We start from the raw sequence: 20,806 nt of genomic DNA, 5'->3' as shown, positions 1-20,806 counted from the left end.
CCGAATTGAATCCCGGTGTCCAAGGTGAAAACCGAATGATTCCAGGCTTGAGTGAAATGGGACCGAGCCCCCAAATAGTTTGTAGGGCATCCCTATCTGGCATAATAATCTGGTAGAAACCCTTACCCAACAATATAAGCTTCCAATCCATATTTCTCTTCCAAAGCTGATTCAAACGCTGCTTCAATTCGGCATGTTTCCAGGGACGATCTCCCTTATTCAGGGATATCCTCCCAATGACTGAGTGCTGAAACGCTTTAACTCGTTCCTCATAAATGGCTTGTGGGACTTTAATGGCCTTGAAACCCCCTTCCTCTGAAATTAAAGGCTGTGACGGCGCTGGAATCGCTGTTGTGGTGACTGATTTCTTTACAATTGACGCAAAGGAAGGTGCAGGAGTTGAGGGGTCCTTACTGATTGTAGTTTTTAGTTTGCTGTAAGACCTACGATCAAATAAATGGGCGATTGCGAAGGCATCTGATTCGGTTGCAGCGGTGGAAGCAGAAGCCATGGTGAATCTGATGAGAACGGTGACAAAAAAAAACGGCAGAGCTAGGTCGCCGGCGCTAGGTCGCCGGCGGTCGGAGGTCGCCGGCACGCGGCGCAGGGCCAGTGGCGCAAGGATCTGATGTGGCTGTGGAGATTAGGTCATCGCCCCTTTATGAGAGAAACCCTCATCAAAGACAAGATCGTATCTTCTTTGTAGCTTGCTTTAATATTAAACTCATTAATAATGATAGAATAGGAAAAAGTTGCATTGAAAATTAAACATGATAAATATGAAATAATAAAATTTGATCGAAAGTGGCAATTATTTTGAAACAGTAATTTTTGTAGGGGGTGTTTGGTTACCTACTTTTCATCTTCTATTTGTCTTTTAAAGTTTTAAGTATTTGGTTAGAAACTTTTTGTTTGTCTTTCAGAACTGAAAAGTAGCTTTTTCACAAAAGTAGATTTTTATAGAAGTAGAATCAACAGAACAGTAAAAATAGTCAGAACAGTAAACATGAACAACAAACAGCAAGTAGTCAAACGGGTCAAAAATAAATAAATAGTACTAGTATAAAAGATGATATAAAAATGGACAAATCAACAGAGCTTAATAAAATGGAGTAATTATTAAAAATTTGGCGTTATTAATGTAATTTTGATCCCCAAAATTTAAGTCAAAACCAAAGGAGCAAGACGGCATGTAATAATTTGGTTAATATAGGCATAAATATAGTTAGCCATCGGCCAGAAGCGCACAAGGACGACACCTTCGTCAATCCCGAGCTTCTCTCTGCGCTTGAAATCAGGTACGCCTTCCATACATTAACACCTATTTTCGAAACAAAGGCTTCTCAAGAGAAACCAAAAGAAACTAGAAGCAATTTTTCTGAAGAAATTCTAATTTTTTGTGATCGAAATCCATGTAATGTTTCATCAGAAACCCTGTTCATATCCAATTGACTGATTCAAGTGCAGGTACTATCATTTCTCTTAATACAAAGCTCAAAATATGGGAGTCAAACAGGCGATAAAGAGCATAGATGCCTTTCCTCGGGCAGAAGAGCACTTGATGCAGAAGACGAAATCGGGGGCATTTGGTAATTACCTTTATTATGTTTGATGGATCTCAATTGCGTTATTCTTAGTCCGCTAATTTGTTCTTGGCTTTTGCAGTTTCCGTCATCGGTCTTGTCATAATGGTTACATTGTTCTTGCACGAGCTCATGTATTATCTGGGCACAGATACAGTTCATGAGGTTAGGCTCAAGTTATTACTGTTTTTTTCCCCCTGTCTATTTACCCTGGAATTGTTGTGTTATGTTGAGGAAGAGCTGCAACAGCTTTGAGCTTCTTTAGATTGGATAGGGAAATGTAGAGCGTTTAGTGCAATACCTGTTGGAAAGACCATCAACGCAATAAAAATGTTTTTGGCATTTCCATAAAATAGAAAAACAATTTTTTGCATTTCCTTCTGGAATATATTTTTCTTAAACAATCAGCATTTGGCCCCGAAAACATGTCTGCATTTGTGGGAAATGTGCACTGAATTACAACTTAGGAAATTTTAACTTTGAAAGCATGAGCAAATTGTGAATGTATTAAGCATCATAGCCCGACTCTGCATCATCATGTATGAACCAATTGAAATACATAAAAAGACATAGTAGTTAGAACATATTAATTTATTAAGTTAGTTTAACTACAAAAGGGAAATAACCTCAAATTTCTATCCTTTATTCCTAACCTAATTAAATTAGGTCTTTCATGGTCTTGTTGTCTCAGTTTTATAGGTTATTTGTTAATCTCATTTTTTAATCTTTCATGTGTTTGGCTTGTGTATATAGTTTTAAAACATGGAGACACTCTTATAAAACTCTTTAATATGAAGTTCCTTCTTTACCTTGTTATGGTTTGCAATTCATTTTTGTTTTTGCATTTTGCAGATGTCTGTAGACTTGAAACGTGGCGAAGCTCTTCCAATTCACATTAATATGACATTTCCTTCTTTGCCTTGTGAAGGTCAGCTATCGTTTTTTTAAAGTACTTACTGGTTCATATGCAGATGTTTACCTGAGTTTAGATATATTTCCAGATTATCTTTCTGTTTCTCTTTTTCTAATTTACTTATGAAATTTGTAGTTCTGAGTGTTGATGCAATTGACATGTCTGGAAAGCATGAAGTGGATCTTGATACAACTATATGGAAGGTAAAATATTATTCTCTTTAAAATGTTTGTTTACAGTACATATTTGCTATGTTTATAGTACATGTTAGCGGTGCTTTAAAGTTACACTTGGAGTGCTACTTTAGTAACCATAATTATAAGTGTTGCTTGTATACCTGTTTGAAAAGTTTAAGGTCTCGTGGATGACAAGACAAAAGTTCTCAAAATAATAATAACCTGGTGCAATACTAAAATTTGACCCAAATTAGATTGACTGATTTTTTATTTTCCATTTTTACTTCAATAATCATAATTCCTTCGTACATGGTTTTTCTGCAAAGTAGTATGCTTGATCAGCACCCACCAATTCCTGTGGAATTCTAAAAGAAACAACCACCAATTTCCATGGACAACAGATGCAATCATAAAATAGGGAGAAAAGTCTCTATGGATTGTGTAAAAGGATTAGACTGAAGGACAAGCTAGATGTACTTGTTTTTTACAATTATAAAATAAGAAAATGGGTCACTCTTTGCTGTTGGTAACATTTATTTGTAATACGTTGATGGAGATGATACATAGAGAACTACTGCACTAGGTTACATGCAGCATATGGCTGCCCAAGTAGGGAGTCACCTTAGCAGAATATTTTCTATAGTTAAATTATTATTATTATCGTTAATATTAGTTTTTTTTTTTTCTCATTCCCATTAATTGGGATAAAATTGCAAACTAATATGTGCAATCAGGATATATTTCAAGTATATTCTTCAACAACAGTAGCTCACGAATACCTTGTGTCATTGCTTAAAGTTCAGTGTCTGCACTTGATCTACACTATACTTTTATTACTACTTTTATAGGCTATTGAAGTAATGACACAAGCTATACTCTTTTATTTTATTTTTTTTTACATTATATTTCTTTAACCCTCTGCACTTGGAAGTCAGTTTCCTTGTTTCTCTTAGAACTGTGACATATTTTTGACCGGGGATACAGATTTATTATTTTGACTTATCCATAGTTGTTAAAGGCACGCCTCAGGGTCTTGAGCCTTGAACCCAGAAAACGAGGCTCTGTACAAAAAGCTCTCCCCTTGTGCGTTTCGCTCGCGCCTGGGAGCCTCGAGCTTAGTGCGACTGTCGGTTTATATTTAGGGTTTTTTTTTTTTTTTTTTTTTTTTTTTTTTTTTTTTTTTTTTACAGTTTCCTCTAAAATAACTGTTTGATTAATCTCCACCACTAATCTAACTTAAATAAGATTAATTTTAGCCCTTAATTTAAATAAGAATATCAAGAGTCTCGGTCATAATTAAATATGTAAAAAATCAGGTAAAGAAAGAAGTCTCCTCCACTCCAGGCAAAACAAACTTCGACGACAGTCACATAGTGAAGAAGAAACAGAGACGTGCGGTTATTAGTTTAGTATCATTAGTTATAGTTAGATATTTTAGGTTAAGACGTTAAGTATATGTTAGTGTCTCTATGAAGTATGAACTTATTTGGTGTTTTTGACATTTATGATTTAGTATTATGTTTTTATGTGGTTTTGTTTTGTTTATGTGGTCATAAGTGTTTTTTTTGGTTTATGCTTAACTAGTAAACGAGTATATACATATATATATTTTTTACGTGCCTCGTGTTTCTAAGACGCGCTCCTCGCCTTGTGCCTTGAGCCTAGGCTCCAGGACCCCTTGGCGCCTTAGCGTGCCTTGCGCCTTTAACAACTATGGACTTATCTACTTTAATTCCCTGCAAGTACTTCAATAATTGAACTGAATCTCCCTTGATTACTGCTAGATTTCAATATCCAACTATGGAGGATGGTGTTTGACTGGATTGAGTATCAAAGTCAAAAATTGCTTTAAGGGCACAACTACGATGGTTGAGGAAGTAGGAAAAAAAAAAGGTTTTGAAGGGCATAGAAATGAAGGCCAAGAACAAAGGATAAAATCTCCTAGAGAAATACATTATGGGAAAGAAATTGTGTTTCATCGTCAGTTACATGGTTCAAATGTAGCTTTATGCAGTGTATTCAAACTCCCAATACAACATTAATTCTCTCCTAAGTAAATCACATAGTTTTAGGGACTTTACATGATTGCTTATATTTTTGGGATTGGTTGCATGTGCAATTATATGAATAAATTTGTTTTAAGGAGGTAAGGGAGTATTGAAGATGGACATGAAATCAAACAAGTTATTGAACTTGTACTATATGTCGATTGGAAAATCAAGAAGAGGAATGAATCTTTGGGAAATACAAATAGAGACATTAATTGTCATGGAAATTGAAGGTACATTTCGGATCTATATGACAATCAACACAAAAATCATAATGGCTTTCGGTCTGCAGGTTGCGGTTTGGGATTTCATGCAAATTTGACTTAAAAAAAAGGGCGGCCCGGTCGCATTACGCGTCCCCGCTGAGCGAGGGTCCGGGGAGGGGTCCCACAACAAGGGTGTATTGGGGGCAAGCCTTCCCTTGCCAATTTAATTGGCAAGAGGCCGCTCCTAAGACTCGAACCCGTGACCTCAGGTCACACGGCAACAACGTTTTACCGTTGCGCCAAGGCTCGCCCTCTTCATGCAAATTTGACTTATCTTGAATAATTTATTTGAGAGTTTGTTAGGTCGCATTTCTTTGTTCTTGAGATAAGAAATCAGTTTGATGAAAGTAATGTAGTGTTTTCCTTCATTCAATGCATTTCTTTTAAACAACTTCGTCCAATCAACACTGACAAAGTAGCTAACTGTATAACCTTTTACTTCAATAGTATCAATCAAAGATTAATATTATCATATTATGCCATTGACCACTATACTTTACCCACTAGGTGTGTAAATTTTCTTATAAGTAAAGCCAAGTGGATAGGATGAAGTCCTCATTAGTCCAATCATTCTCTTGTTTTGTTCATTGAAGGAAATTTGAATTTCACCGGCATATGTTAAAAGTGAAGACACTTTATTAGTTGATATTTGATGTTAGAACTTAGAACAAATTAGTTTTCTCGACAAACATATTATATATTGGAATGCCATGTTTCACAAGAGAAATAGAGCCAATAGAGCCTTATAGCTCGATCAAATTGTGAGGGAAATCAAGTCTTGTGCACATAGGATTTTCATGTTATTTTGGTATTCTAATCACCTTTTGTTTCAATAATTTCTTGTGTAAAGCATCTCTAAGTGTGTGTGTGTGTGTATATTTGTGTATATGTCTATATGTGTGTTATCTCTGTCTATAAGTCAACATAAGTAGCTACTCTTGCGATTTTAACACTAAATTGCTTTTGCAGCTTCGCCTAGACAAAACCGGCGAGATCATTGGCTCTGAATTTGTATCAGATCTTGTAGAAAAGGACAATACTCACAAACATGGTAATCGAATTGATGAGTTATGCATCAGTATTATGGTTTATTGAGCCGGGTTTTAAGGATTGAGCCCTTGATCATTTATTTTCCAGATTAAGCTCCTGAACTTTAATTTTCACATGTTGAGCCCCTCACTAATGACTCCGTCAGCCATAGTTATTAAAGGCGCAATGCGCAACTTAAGGCGCGCGCCCGAGCGACACGAGGCGCACAAAAAAAAATCATAAATTTGTAATAGTAGTCACAAATAATCACAAATAGTCAAATACCAACAATAAAACCATAAAATGCATGAATTAAGTTCTAGTTAACTACTAAGGCATAATCTACTGTGCTCGATGAAAAGTATCGATACTTTGTTTCTGCCATTTTCTTTTATTTTCTAAACTAATCTCAGCCATTCATCTTATTTTTAATCCATGGCTGATAATAAAAGAATTTAAAAAAGCCCAAAAACCCCTAAACAGCCCTAACGAAGCCTAGGCGCGCGCCTGGCTGACAGCACCCGCCTCTGTCATCCAGAGGCGCTAAGGCTAGAGCCTTAGCCGAGGCGCGCCTTTAATAACTATGCCGTCAGCTAAGCCGTTAAAGAAGGGCTCAAAGTACGTATCAATTAAAGATCAAGGGCTTAATCAATAAAAGTTATAAAGGCCAGGGCTTAAATATGATTTTTACCTATAGTAATAAAAAAACAAGAATGAATTGGAGAGACTCAATTGTTTATAAGTTATTGATACGATATACTTGTATATGATGTCACTTATTATAACAAATTTTACTGGTATATTTTGTTAGTAGTCCTTTTCATGTATTGGTTTTGAAAGTGGAATTCTAAATTCGATTAATTTAAATGATATTGTTTAAAGCCAGAAACACAAAGTCATCTTCATGGATTTTTTATTTTTCATTTCAATTTCTAAATCTTTGGACATGTATATATTAAAAATTTAGAAGAAAAAAAACTGAAAAAGTAAATTATTTATTATTTTCTAAATAATAAGATGATTAAAAAACAAATGTCAAAACACATGATTAAACCCCTGAACTTTTAAGGATTAAACCCTTAATCTGGAAAATTAAAGGATTAGAGGCTCAATCCTTAAAACCTTGAAAATCAAGGGGCTTAGTTATGGGTTTAGCCTTTTTACTTTTAATCATGCATGATTGAACATTGGTATCAGTCAAGGTTGTGGCATATAATCCTGGTATATCACTTTTTCTTAATTGGTAGTAAAAGCTATAAAATTGAAACGATAATATGAGACAGTTACAACTGAAAATTGCTAATAAAACATGTATAACTACATTATTCATGAAGTTATAATTTATCTCAAGGTTTGTATCATTATGTTCTACAATGATTATTTTATGTTGAGATTGAAAACAAATGAAATGAAACACATGAACAATAGACCTTTCTCTCAATCACCGTGTGAACTTAAGCACACAAATATGGCCTTCTGCAGTTCTGTCCTAAACTTTAATTGAAGCACACCACTTCACATGTACATGTTTATATAGGTGAAGCTTAGTCTTATGTTTTGGATTTCCTGATTCTTCTAATCGAACTACAACTTTATTAAGCATAATTTGTTTGAGAAGAGAAATGTGGATAAGCACCAGGATCTAAAGAAGATAATAGAAAATGAAAGGGAGAGAGGGTTAAGAATGCTAATAGAGAACAACTATAATATTTTTATAGAACTCAAGATCTGATCAAGCACAAAAATATCCTTCTCTCAAGTGCTAAGATCCAATAAAAGTTAATCTATAACATTGGTCTATATGTTTGAATAAAGAGATCCTTCATCCTTCCATCTATGAAATTATTCTATATATGTCAAGGAATTTTGATTTCACATCCTTTAGAAACAATTCCAAGATTTGTTTGATATCTATCAGTGTTTTTTTTATTTGGCCATAATACAGTTTGAAAGATTATTCAAGTTCTGATACTTTGAATAGGTGATGGTAAAGAAGATCCTGCTGCAAAACTCCATGCTAATGGCTTTGATCAAGATGCTGAAGGTATGATCAAGAAGGTTAAGCAGGCTTTGGAAGATGGAGAAGGATGCCGGGTACTTATTCTTAAGACTTCCCAATATTTATTAGATTCATGAGCTTAGTTACTATTTAATTCCCATAAAGGGGAGGTCGAGCCTTGGCGCAATGGTAAACGTTGTTGTCGTGTGACCAAGAGGTCACGGGTTCGAGTCTTAGGAGCGGCCTCTTGCCAAATAAATTGGCAGGGGAAGGCTTGCCCCCAGTACACCCTTGTGGTGGGACCCCTCCCCGGACCCTCGCTCAGCGGGGACGCGTAGTGCGACCGGGCCGCCCTTTTTTTTTTTTTTTTTAAAGGGGAGGTCGATGTTTAAATTGTTTGCATAATGTCTTCTGCAGGTCTATGGTGTTTTAGATGTTCAAAGGGTTGCTGGAAATTTTCATATTTCAGTTCACGGGCTAAACATATTTGTTGCTCAAATGGTTAGAAGTGGTGCTTATTTTATTTTATTTTATACTTCTAATACTTTTTTCTTTTTGTGTGTGTGTTTTAATCAAATCTCCTGTTTCTCCCATATTTATTTTGTTTATCTGTTCATAGTTGGGATCAAATATATAAGAATTTTATCTGTTGTGGATGAAAGGGCTGTAAAATTACTATTTTATCCCCCTTCTCCTTTCCTTCTTGTTTTGTAAACTAAGGAGTGAACTGAAACATATGATTAATGGACTTGCAGTTGGCCACCTCTTTGGCCTCTCTATGAAACATAGAGGGTAGGAGACCAAAGAAGACCATTTTGTCAGTACTGGCCATTCTACTATCAAAGCTACTATTATTTGAAAATGTCTGTGGGAAAGTTGTGAAAAAAAACTAAGCATGTCTTTGTGGTAGCCTGAGCTGGGAGGAATGGTGGAAAAAACCCATGGAGTTTTCAACCATAACTAGTTTGGAAGCAAATCTTTGTTGAGGTTATAAGCAATACAATTACATATTAACTCGATAGGGTCTATTACATAGGTTTTTCATCTTTTTTTTTTCCCAAAGTATCATTTAAAATTTGTTGATTTTATGCATTATGCAGAGTGTTCTTCAAATGATGAATAAAACTGTGATATGATGGATAGCTGTGAATTACTGTAGAGTCGATTGAGCTTGAGAATTCTTTCCATTTAAAATGAAATGCCACGTTGTCTGGTTACATGTTCTGTTTTCTACAGTCTTGATGAAAGAATTAGCTAAACGGGATAGTTCACTTGAATCTTTCTTTCTCATTTAAAAAAAGGGACATAGTTGGCAATAGAACAATGCACTGGACTCCTTTTTATAATGTTTGTATGCAAGTGAATCACTTGGAACTTCAACTTGGCATAACCCAGTATTGGCGGATACATGGTTTTTAATCTTTATGGCCCCTGAATCTCAAATCATTTCTTTTTGGCAACAGTTTGGGGCTTGTTGATTTTCAATTTGGTTTCATGTCATAGACCTGCATTGCCATCTCAAAGACATTCAGAGACTGTCAATACTCTGTTTTAAATTTCTATCTGGCTATAAGTTCAAATTGTTATGCTTACATTTGAGTATTTTAGCCTTGGTATCAATTAGCATTTTTTGAAAGTGCTGGTAAAAAATTTCATGTTATAGAAAGGTACACATTATTATATGATTATTTCATCATTATGCTTTCAATTTTTTTAAATGCAGATTTTTGAAGGAGCCACACATGTGAATGTCAGCCATATTATCAATGAATTAGCATTTGGTCCAAAATATCCTGGAATTCACAACCCTCTTGATGACACAGTACGGATTCTGCATGATACAAGTGGGACATTTAAATATTACATTAAGGTTTGAGTTGCAGGCTCTCTTTTTACTACCTTTGACATTTTAATCTTGGCTTTATTATAGTATGATCTGTAATAAACATGTATATTTAATTAGCAGTTGCAGACTTAATTTTAGCTTGATAGTAGTCTTCTAACTTTGATAAGCATGAATGAAATCCTAGTAAACAAGGAGAGGTTCCTTCTGTTATTCCTGAATATTGTAAAAGTAGCTTCTTTAGCTAAAAAACTGGAGAATTTCCCTTCCTGTGACAGTAGGTTTTCTTTTCTCCCTCTCCAATTTACTCTTTGCCTGTCACTCAACATGGAATTGGAATTTAGCCGTTTAAGCAGAAATATTCAGTGAGTCTACTTAGTAATGCTAGTCAGAGCCCTTTGCATGAGGTAGATTGATGCTAGTATGAGAATGAGAAAAGACTTGGCGAGCATGATTCTCTCGAAAATTATATAGAAAGGAAACTGAATGCATTTGTTCTATCATCTTAAACAAACATATCTATTCATAGATAATGAGATTGTGTATTTCAAGTTTTCTAGGTTTAAGTCTGTTGGTATTTCTCAGATATAACTAACTTATTATGTAATTGTCATACGCCTTGCAGATTGTTCCAACTGAGTACAAATACATCTCTAAACATGTTTTGCCGACCAATCAATTCTCTGTTACCGAGTATTTTTCCCCCATGACTGAATATGATAGGACATGGCCAGGTTGGTGGAGAATTTATGAATTACAGAATTCCAAAGCTTATTATTGGTACTGATTGTTTTTCTTCTTGAATGCAGCGGTATACTTCCTATATGATTTGTCACCTATCACTGTGACAATCAAAGAAGAACGACGCAGTTTTCTTCATTTTGTTACTCGGCTTTGTGCAGTGTTAGGGGGTACATTTGCTCTAACAGGTTTGTTTTCTCTTCAGTACTCACGACAAAGTTGTATGGATTTGGAGAATTAGGAGAAGGGTGAAAATATGAAAGTTTTTGTAGAAAAGAAATGTTTTGTTTTGTAAATATGCTGTACAGAAAATATTTTGAAAATTTCATTGGGACATTGACTGCTTCAGTGCTACTAGCATTATGAACCCTAGACTTTATTTTGTGACATAAAAGTCCTTGAACTTTACATTATTGTAACATTAAAGTCCAAATCAAAGAAAAACTGTTTAAAAATTGAACGAAATGATGACTTCGACAAGTTTGACTACATCATTGCCTCTTTTGGTTTCCATGTCATCATAAACTATGGTCAAATACCTATTTCTAGGTCATCATTCCGTTAATGTATTAAGGGATTTTCTTTGATTTGGACTTGAATGTTACAATAATATGAAATTCAAGTACTTTTATGTCACAAAATAAAGTTGAGGAGGCATAATATCAGTAGCACTATAGTTCAAGAGCCACCAATGCATTTTACCCTGAAATATTCATATCATCCTTGGCAGTTAATTTATTAGTACAAGTCCAACTATGTATGTATATATATATGTTCTATCTAATTATAGGACTGGGCATTAGCAATTAAAACTTGTGATGTTCAGTGTTCTGCATTTATCAAGTGGAAGTCATTTGTTGATCTACACCTCTAATAACCTATTTATCATGTTCTCTTGTTCAAACTTTGTGCATAAATCTAGAGGTGGCAATTCGGGTTATCATGCCAAATCGTATTATGTTATTTATATATTATGATAGGGTACAGTACACATGGCCCCTCAACTTTGCCTTTCTTTATGGCCTCTGAATTTTAAAACCGGACATAAAAGTCCATTAACTTTGCCCTTTAGTCTTTGACCACTCTAATTGCAGGTAACTCTCCATTGTAGAACTAATGAAAAATGATATTATGCGCAATTTTAATTCTTGAACTTTTTGGTTTTGAGCTTATTTAAGGGTTGTTTGGTTAGGAGAGAGAAATGACTATTTAGTGAGAGAAAAGCTCCGAAAATGATGATTTGGAAAATAAAAAGTATGGTTCCATTTGAAATGTGGTTCTAAAACAACTTCAAGCTTTGGAGTTTTTCATTTTGAGGTGTCAAGTTATTTTGAAGTCGTTTACTTTCATCATAGACTTTTATGTCATTAAAGGGTAAAGTTGAGGAGGTATGTGTGTAATTTACCTATTATGATATAAATACAAGAAAATTATAATCATGCAAATTGTGTCGTGTTACAGGTTGTTTCTGTAAATCGTGTTATCATGTCACGACTACATGAATCTATCGTAGCGTTCTAAAATTGAAGTGTTGTTGGATTGACAGGAATGCTAGATAGATGGATGTACAGACTTGTTGCAGCAATGACTAAACCAAACACCAGGTTATGAGATAGAGGCGGCGATGATTATACTACGAATGTTATTTAACTGAAAGAGGGTCGACGAGTCTTAAACCGAAGTTTCAAGTTTCTGCAATCATCAATGTCCAACTTAAAATCAGCTGCAGAAACTTGTTCATTTTAGAAGCTATTTTTGCCTTTTCTTGTGTTATTCCCCTCTTATATGCATTGAAGGTGATAACTCAGCTCGTACTATATAATAGCCAGTATAACTGTTATAGCCAGTATAACTGTTGTAGAACTTATGTAGGTTATAACATCTCAATTGTACATGTATGATTTTATTTCATTTTTATCCAAGGCTGCATTTTTGGTTGGTTTTTTTACCTGTAGTTATTGGCATTTTTAAGCTATAAGCTTCTTCTAGTTAAGTTCTTACAATTAAATAAAATAAACTTGGTGGTTTCACTGTGGTTTGATTAGGATATCAGTAACCTTAGATTAATGAATAGCAAGTCTCAAATCGTTATATACAAGATGCCAAATTGGGACAAGGCAATCCTCCATAAACACAATCAATTCATTTATATCAACTGCACGCATAGTAAGAGAATGTGCTACTCTATTATCTTTTCTATGCACAAAAGAGAAAGTACAACTACGAAAAATAGAGTTTCATTTATGAACATCTTTGTATAGGATACCACAGCCACCGGAGAATGATCACCACTCGTCTGATTTCTGATGTAGGTAGCCCCTTTACGCAGATGTCCAGCCAACTCCGTAAATCTTCAGATAGGATCTTGTTTACTCGGACAGACAATTTTGCCATCTTCCACACTTCCTTCGCCGCTGCACATGATACAAAAATATGATAAATTTTTTTACATTAGTTACTAAATTTTTCTTATAAAAAAAATAAGGATAAATTAAAATAAGGATAAATTTGAAAAAATATTGTCAAAAGTGTATTGGTAATACATACCAAATTGAAAATATGAAAATGACATCTCTTATATTTATTATTTAACATATCTTTAAACTAAATTTAAATGTTATTGCAAAACTTTATTTTTCAAAAATTATATTTTTTCATTTTTTTATACATAAAATTTATTGAAGATCAATTTTATAATTGTAATTCTTTATAATTACACTTAATTTTATCATTTTTTCAAGAGAAACGAGATTTACTTATGTACTTGTTCAAATTAGTTAGAAAAAAAAAACATAATTAAGTGTTCAACTTTACTTATTTTAAAAATCAAGTACCTGGTCAATTATTTTTCCACATTGATCTATTGATCATTAATTGTGTTATTGATCAGGTTTTTATTTAACTTTTTCGTTGAGTTTAGGTTGCATACATCATTAGGCAATTCAGCATGTTGACATGGACAAATAAAAATAAAAATTTCTTGACTAGGAGAGATAAATAATTAAAAAATAAAAAGAAATTATAGAAATTAATTTCTAGTAGGTTCTTCCAAACTAAATCTTCTCTCTAATTTCGTGATTTCTAGCATCATAATCGCCAAATCAATCTTCTCTCTTAACACCAAAATCCATTTTCAGTAGGTTCTCTCAAACTCGATTTACAGCGACGTCCTTTACTTCGAAAGGAGACCCAGGAGACCCGGCAAAGAAAGAGCTATACTATTGACCGACCCTTTCATAGTGACTTCGAATCAATAGACCTCCTACTGTAAATCGATTTCTGTAATTTCTTTTTACTTTTCTCTCTCTTCCCTTGTCAAGTAAATTTTTTTTATTAGTCCACGTAGAAGTAAAAATATCTACGTCAGCAGGCTGAATCCCTTAACGGCGCTTGTCGTCCAAACTCGACGGAAATGTTAAATAAGCGACTGATCCATTACAGAATCAATGTGAAAAAATAATTAATTAGAGACTTGATCCTTAAAATAGGTAAAGTCCAGGAACTTAATTATGTTTTTTTTTTCAATTATTTATTTAAGGTTTTTCATTGGGATATTTGGTTTTTTGCTTCTTTAGAAATTGAGTTTTTATTTGAATGAGTATGCATATTGAGATTCAAATAAATTTATTTATCTAGAAAATTAATTTTCATGAAATCTAATTAAATTTAAATTTAAATTTTTTTTTTATCTATACTAATTGACAGAACTTTATATCAATTAAGGTGAATAATATGAGATATGCAACAATTAAATAATATACAGATAGATATTGGGTCACTGCTGCAGTAATAATTGAGACTTGATGACGCATGGGAACGGCAAACAATCCCACATCGAAGCACAACAACATTTCCAAGCGGCTTATAATGAAAGCAAAATCACCTGCTGTCATGACCTTACTTGAACAGGATCTGTTCTATAGGATCGTACCTCTGTTTCCTTGATCACTAAGGAGACAGGAACTCTAATCTGGTGGATGAATTCTGACCGTGTGATTTGACCGTGATTAACGGCCTGATCGTTCTTCGGAATGACCCAGGCTGTAGAGGATCGTTCCCTTGCAGGCCCAGCCTACTAGGGGTGGTCACACGGTTATCTGACAGATGAAACTTTTTTTTCTTTTAATAACGTCACAATGTATTTTGTATTACAACTTTTATAATTTTTTATAAAACAAATATAATACTAATTCTTTTTATAAAACAGACATTAAATAATACTAATTTATTTATTAATAAACTAAGGCTATATATTTTTTGTTTACTGTTCTTTTTTTGAAACAATTGTTTACTGTTCTAATGTTACATACTTTCTTTTATATAAAAAAAATGTTATATACTTTCTGTTTCTATAAATTAAATATTTCAATTGAGGTCTTATGTTTTAATTTTGTAAATTTCTATATACACAATATGTTTCTGTAAATACATGGAGGTTATATATATATTAATTTTGTTCTTCTATATACAGTTCCAATGTTATATACACTATCATTTAATTTCTATTTTTATAAATCTAATATTTGTGCATTTTGTTTTGATTTGGTTAATTATAGACAACACCATGTTTAAACATTCTATACCGACTTCACCCACTCTAGATTAGATTGTACGAATTCACTAGCTTTCGCCTAATTCTTTTTGAACCAACACATAATATGTAGAAAGCTGACTTTATACTAATTGTAACAACACGATCTAATATCATGTAGATATTGTTTGTTTTAGCCCAAATCTCATTTCTTAGATCTCACGATTTTGAAACGCATCTACATATATTAAAAATACATCTTACTAATATGTCCTAATAACTCGTTTTTATGTTGGATTCAGTTCATTCATGTCCGTATCACTATCTTTAAGATTACTCATTGTTTAAACCTTCTAGTCCTAGTCACCCTGAACCCGGACTAGATCCTTGCAGGCTTGGTAGTCGCTCCCTCCCTCTCATCGAGAGTCGCCCACCCCCTCCCCTTTCTCGGTGTGTGTTTTTAGTTCATGGATCAACCACAACTCTTTGTAGGCTTACTTAGCATAGCTACTATGAGATCGGTAATTTGAGATCCAATTGTATCCTTTCGTTGCTATTCAACAGTTTTGCGTTGTAAAAGATAAGCCATTAAACAATTGTATTTGAACTTTTGATCCATATCTTTTCCCCTCATTGGTATTGATATGAATCTATGTGAAAATTTTGTTTTAACACGCTATTTTGATGTATATGTAATATATCTGCTGTTAATATGCGTGTTTATTATTTCGAGATATTTTTCAGCTGTAATGGGGTCGGAGTTGCACAAAAAACAATGTTTTTTTTTGCGTTTAGGTTGAATGTTTAGGAAAAAATATTGTTCCAGTCAGTCACACTAGAGGATGCGTAACTTACAAACCCTATTTCAACCGTCGCCTTCACACAAAAAACCTTATCGTCGTGATTAGAGATCCTAAAAACCTCCCACCAGATAAAACTTGAAGAGCTGAAATAGTTAAGAAGGCGGCGCGTGGCATACACGTGCTTCCCTCACTCTATATGCATGCCACATGGCAGACTATAGTTGGACCGTACATGCCCACGTGGCATTGAGGTGGCGAGCCATAGCTCGTTACCTATCGCTTTATAATTTTAAATGTACTTTTTTTAAAATAGAAAGTAAAGTTTAACATTTTGGATATATAAAATAATGCTTTAAACTTTTAAATTTACTTTTTTATTTTTTTTACGCTTACAAAAATAACAAAGAAATACCATCTGTACCATGACTTTCTCAGTCATAGATAGACTCTCAACCATCAGAGTTAGCATTCAGCACCTTTAAATTTGCTTAAAATAATATGATTTTATATATATATAAAATGTCATATATCATTTTATTAGGTGAAAAAGTACAAATATAACACGAAAATTAGAAGGAATAAAACCTCGCAATTCATACAGGCTAAAGTCAGTATAAAATCTACAAGGGGAAGAAAAAAGATTATAGTTGGTCTTACGAGGAAGCTACATGAGGTGTTATCAATTGCTATTTTAAGGCTCTATTGACCGTAATAAATAAAGAAAAGATTCAGTAGGTGGAAGCAAAAAGCTAGGGAGACCTCATCCAAAACAAAACGCTTAAGAGCAATAAAAACCGTAAAAGGTAAAACTAACATAAAGAAATTATAAATCATATACTTCTTGTTAGTCGAATCCCGTTGAAAAAATGATGCAGCCCTTTCTTTATCATTTAGACTCTTCTACATATTTGGATCTGAGTCATTACTTTTGTTGCAACCACGTGTATCTATAGACCGACGGACAAGATGAACATTTTCTGCTCTTGCTAAAACCGGAACAAGTAAATGAAAGAAATATAGCTAACATATGTAGATCTGACGGAAAAAGTAATACGATAAAGTATATAAATTTCAAACCAAAACTATAAGCAGATAATGCAAATATGATGCTCAAACTAACCTCAAAACACAGATGAGAGAAGGAAGAAGAAAAACTAACTAGATCTAGTTAAAATGTTAGAACGAAAGCAAATAAAGAGAAAAGAAAGGAATGATGGCGACGATGATAACAACTGTAACAGTTATTGACAAGGAAGACTAAGCTTTCTCTAAAGAAGAGAGAAGGTAGAGCCTCCCTCTCTAAAACTTGTATCTTTTTTTCCATTCAACTTATAATCCTATAAGATAATATCATATGTACAGAATTTTAAATAGTACAAATATTTAAATTTTGGTATACATATTTAAATTCAATAGAGTCCAAATACTATAAAATTTATATTTAAGAGAAAAATACTATACAAGTTTATATATATATATATATATATATATATATTTTGCAGGTGAAAATAAATATTTATTTTATACAAATAAAGCTTATGGTAAATCTTAATATAAAATTTAGTAAAATAAAAAAAATTGAGAAAAGTTATAAAAAAATAAAAGAAAATGGAAAAAATGAAAGAATTGGTTGCTATTTTTTTTAGCAACAACATGTACCCTCCTCTTTCAAGGAATTTTTTGAAACATTAAGGTCCCGTTTGGTAAAATGTAATGAGTTTCGTAATGGAATGACCATTACATTGAAGGCTAATTACCATGTTTGGTTGCATATTATAATTTTGTTGTAATGTAATGAGAAAACCATTAGTTAAATTTTGTTCAACAACTCTTGTAATTCCCATTACATAGAAAAATAATTTGAATTCTAATTACATCCAAAACATGTAATTCTAATTCTTATTTTTAAAGCTCAATCTAACCTCTCATTTATCAAATCTTATCATTGTCAAAAACACAAAAAGAGAAAAACATGAAAAATTGAAAGCGAGAAAAAAAAACGCAAAAAATGAAAAAATAACGGAAAATCGAAAAAAATGTGAAAAATGTTGAAAATGGAAACTAAAAAACGAAAAACTATTCATTAATTTTCTATTTGATTTCGATTCAATTTTTTTCATTTTTCGTGTTTTATGTTTTTCACGTTTTCATGTAGTTCATTTATTTTAATTATGTAAATAATATTTTATAATTATATTTAATTAGGAAAATATAAATATTGTAATAGTCATTACATTCTATCATTTTGTTTTTATTTATCAACCAAACATTATAATAGAATCATCATTCCATTACATTACATTACATTACAAATTTGATTACATTACAACTTTGATCACATCACATTGCATTACGGCGTACCAAACATACCCTAAATGATGGAATTTTGACACAAATACAAGAAATTCTAAAACTAAGGATGCCAAGAAGGCTACTCATAGAGATCAAACAGATTTGAATCGAAAGAGATATAATTTTTCGAAGTTGCTTAAAAAAATAAAAGCTGAAACATGGAATACTATTTTCATGGCATTTCAACAACCATTTTCTTCAACCGACAACCATGTTTTTTGCCTTAAATATGCACTTTAAAGTAGTAGGGATGTTGAAGCGTGAAATAAAAAGTGGCGAAGTTAATGGAAGTTGGAAATTTTGATTCTTAAGCCTTCAAAGTCTATAAATAAAGAAGAAAAAACCAGAATCACACAAACCAACACACAACAAAAATCAGCACAGATCTAACTTTAGCACATATTTCCACCGACCTTCGATTTACTTAATTTCGAATTCTAAATACTCTTTAGCAACCCAGCTTCGACCTCAATTTTTTTCCAAATCCGATCCCAAATGTAAGCTTTTAATTACTCCAAAGTTCCTCAAAAATCAGATTTAACCAGCCATCTTCTACCATTTTTTCTGACCATCTCGATTTCATTAATTATAGAATGACTTTTTCAATTTGATTCCCTATTAACATACCAACTTCGACCTCAAATTTTCGTTTCGTCCAAACCGTGCTCGTTAAATCCAAAAAAAAATACACGATTTAATCCCTGCATACCAACTTCGACATCAAACCTTTCTTTCGTCCAAACTCTTACCCAAAATCCGATTTTTAAGCAATTTCTGACCCCTAAAATACCAATTTTTTACTATAATGTATTTACATTTTATTCAATTAGCTCAAGTGCAATATTTTTCCAACATCAATTCGACCTTTCCCAAATTATGAAACTATTATTGTTACTAAGTTGTGGCCGTCATATCAAGGAAAATTCCGCATTTCATTCACGTTCATCAAAATCAAGTTTGTTCTTTTAATTTTTTTTTTGCTATTAATTTATTTCATTTTGTAATTTCCATTCCTCTGTGAAATTTATGTTATAATTTCTTGATTTTTTTTCGAGTTGTAATCAAAATATTATTATAAAAATTAATAAAATATTAAAATATTTTGTGTTTTGATTTTGATTTCATACTGTGACGGGACGGGGACATAGAATGGTTCCTCTATCCCCCATCCCACATATTTCGGAGATTCTCCATCTCCATCCTCTATATGAGTCACGGAAAAATCATTCTCTATCCTCGTCTCATGTAGATCTTTTTGTTTTTATTTTAAATACTAATTAAAAATTAATACATAAATAAAACATCGAATTAATAAAAAATAACTATAATAATTTAACATTTTTATTTTTTTATACATTTAAAATTTTAATTTTTTTTTTTTTTGGTAGAAAAGGAAAAGAAAAATGAATAACAACAAACTACCCAGGAATTAGCCTAGGGAAGCTAACCCCAATCCTATCTTCTAAGAGAAGATGAGAGATGAAACTAGGGGAAACAGGAAGGGTAGTAACGCCTAACGTCCCTTCATGGCCCGCCGCCGCCAAGCGATCAGCAACACGATTCTGCTCTCTAAAAATGTGTCTGAACTCTACGAACTCAAAGGAGGAGCAAAGCCTTATAATAGCTTTGATGAGGTTGCGACTGTTAAGACCCATAGAATGATTCTCAGAAATCATTTTGATTGCTTCCAAATTATCAGACTCCACAGAGAGCCTCTTAACACCCAGCCTTTTAGCAAGATTGATTCCAGTAAGAATAGCCCAGAGCTCCGCAGAAAAGGAAGAACCCAACCCTAAATTCTGGGAGAACCCAGAAAGCCAGACGCCCCCTACATCTCTAAGCACACCTCCAGCCGCAATCTTACCGTTACTGAGGCAGGAACCATCAGTATTCAGCTTCACAACCCCCTCTCTTGGCCTGCTCCATCCCACGAGATGGACATCACAAATAATGTTGTAAATAGATTTATTAAGTATAACAATAACAATTCACAAATAAAATTTTAATTAAATATAAATGATATGCATAATTTTTCTAAATAATGTTGTAAATAGATTTATTAAGTATAACAATAAAAAATTAATATTTACGAAATATATATAATTTTATTATTAATTTAGGGGATCGGATTGCATGAGGTGGAGAGAGCATTCCCTATTCCCGTCCAATTTATATTTCAAGAATAAAAGAATTTCCAACCAAACTCCGTGGAGAACTTTTTTATCTCTATCGGGGCGAATTCCCGATAGAGACATGAAATTCCATACCCATTTACAACCCTACACACAATCATGAAGTAGTTTTACCTGATTCAACTTGTTAAAATTTCCATTTTATCCTAACCTAAGGGTAGTATATCAATTTAAGTAACTTCAAGAAGAGGTATAGGTTCTTTTTAAATTTTGGGGGTAAATCCGATATTATTCCCAATTTAGAGGTGTTAGGATGTAATAAGCCGAAAAAGAAAGAAATCCTGAAAATGTGGCTTTGTCTTCTTTATATATCTGGAGCATCGCGTCGCA

General features: G+C 33.1%; 1 protein-coding gene and 1 non-coding gene across 3 annotated transcripts; both read left to right on the top strand.

Annotated features, from left to right (window-relative positions):
• Nucleotides 1-1,142: 1,142 nt before the first annotated feature.
• LOC136206067 (uncharacterized) lies at nucleotides 1,143-12,539 on the top strand. 2 transcript variants are annotated; one of them, XM_065996981.1, is made up of 12 exons: nucleotides 1,143-1,298; nucleotides 1,468-1,589; nucleotides 1,666-1,748; nucleotides 2,436-2,511; nucleotides 2,632-2,699; nucleotides 5,956-6,037; nucleotides 7,997-8,109; nucleotides 8,432-8,515; nucleotides 9,738-9,884; nucleotides 10,483-10,591; nucleotides 10,667-10,786; nucleotides 12,145-12,539. In XM_065996981.1, the coding sequence occupies exons 2-12, from the start codon at nucleotides 1,502-1,504 to the stop codon at nucleotides 12,207-12,209; spliced, it is 1,035 nt and encodes a 344-aa protein (XP_065853053.1). In that variant the 5' UTR covers nucleotides 1,143-1,298; nucleotides 1,468-1,501; the 3' UTR covers nucleotides 12,210-12,539. The 2 variants fall into 2 exon arrangements, with proteins under 2 accessions (XP_065853053.1, XP_065853054.1); XM_065996982.1 differs by having other exon boundaries at nucleotides 1,194-1,298; nucleotides 1,494-1,589.
• Nucleotides 12,540-14,489: 1,950 nt separating this feature from the next.
• LOC136207861 (small nucleolar RNA U3) lies at nucleotides 14,490-14,705 on the top strand. Its single transcript, XR_010676947.1, has one exon. It is a non-coding gene; the product is annotated as a small nucleolar RNA U3 (small nucleolar RNA).
• Nucleotides 14,706-20,806: the final 6,101 nt, after the last annotated feature.

This window comes from Euphorbia lathyris, chromosome 9 (assembly GCF_963576675.1).
Source record: "Euphorbia lathyris chromosome 9, ddEupLath1.1, whole genome shotgun sequence".
In the NCBI taxonomy this organism is placed as follows: Eukaryota; Viridiplantae; Streptophyta; class Magnoliopsida; order Malpighiales; family Euphorbiaceae; genus Euphorbia; species Euphorbia lathyris.
Note: the sequence above shows the minus strand (reverse complement) of the source record. Positions and strands in the feature narration are given on the sequence as shown.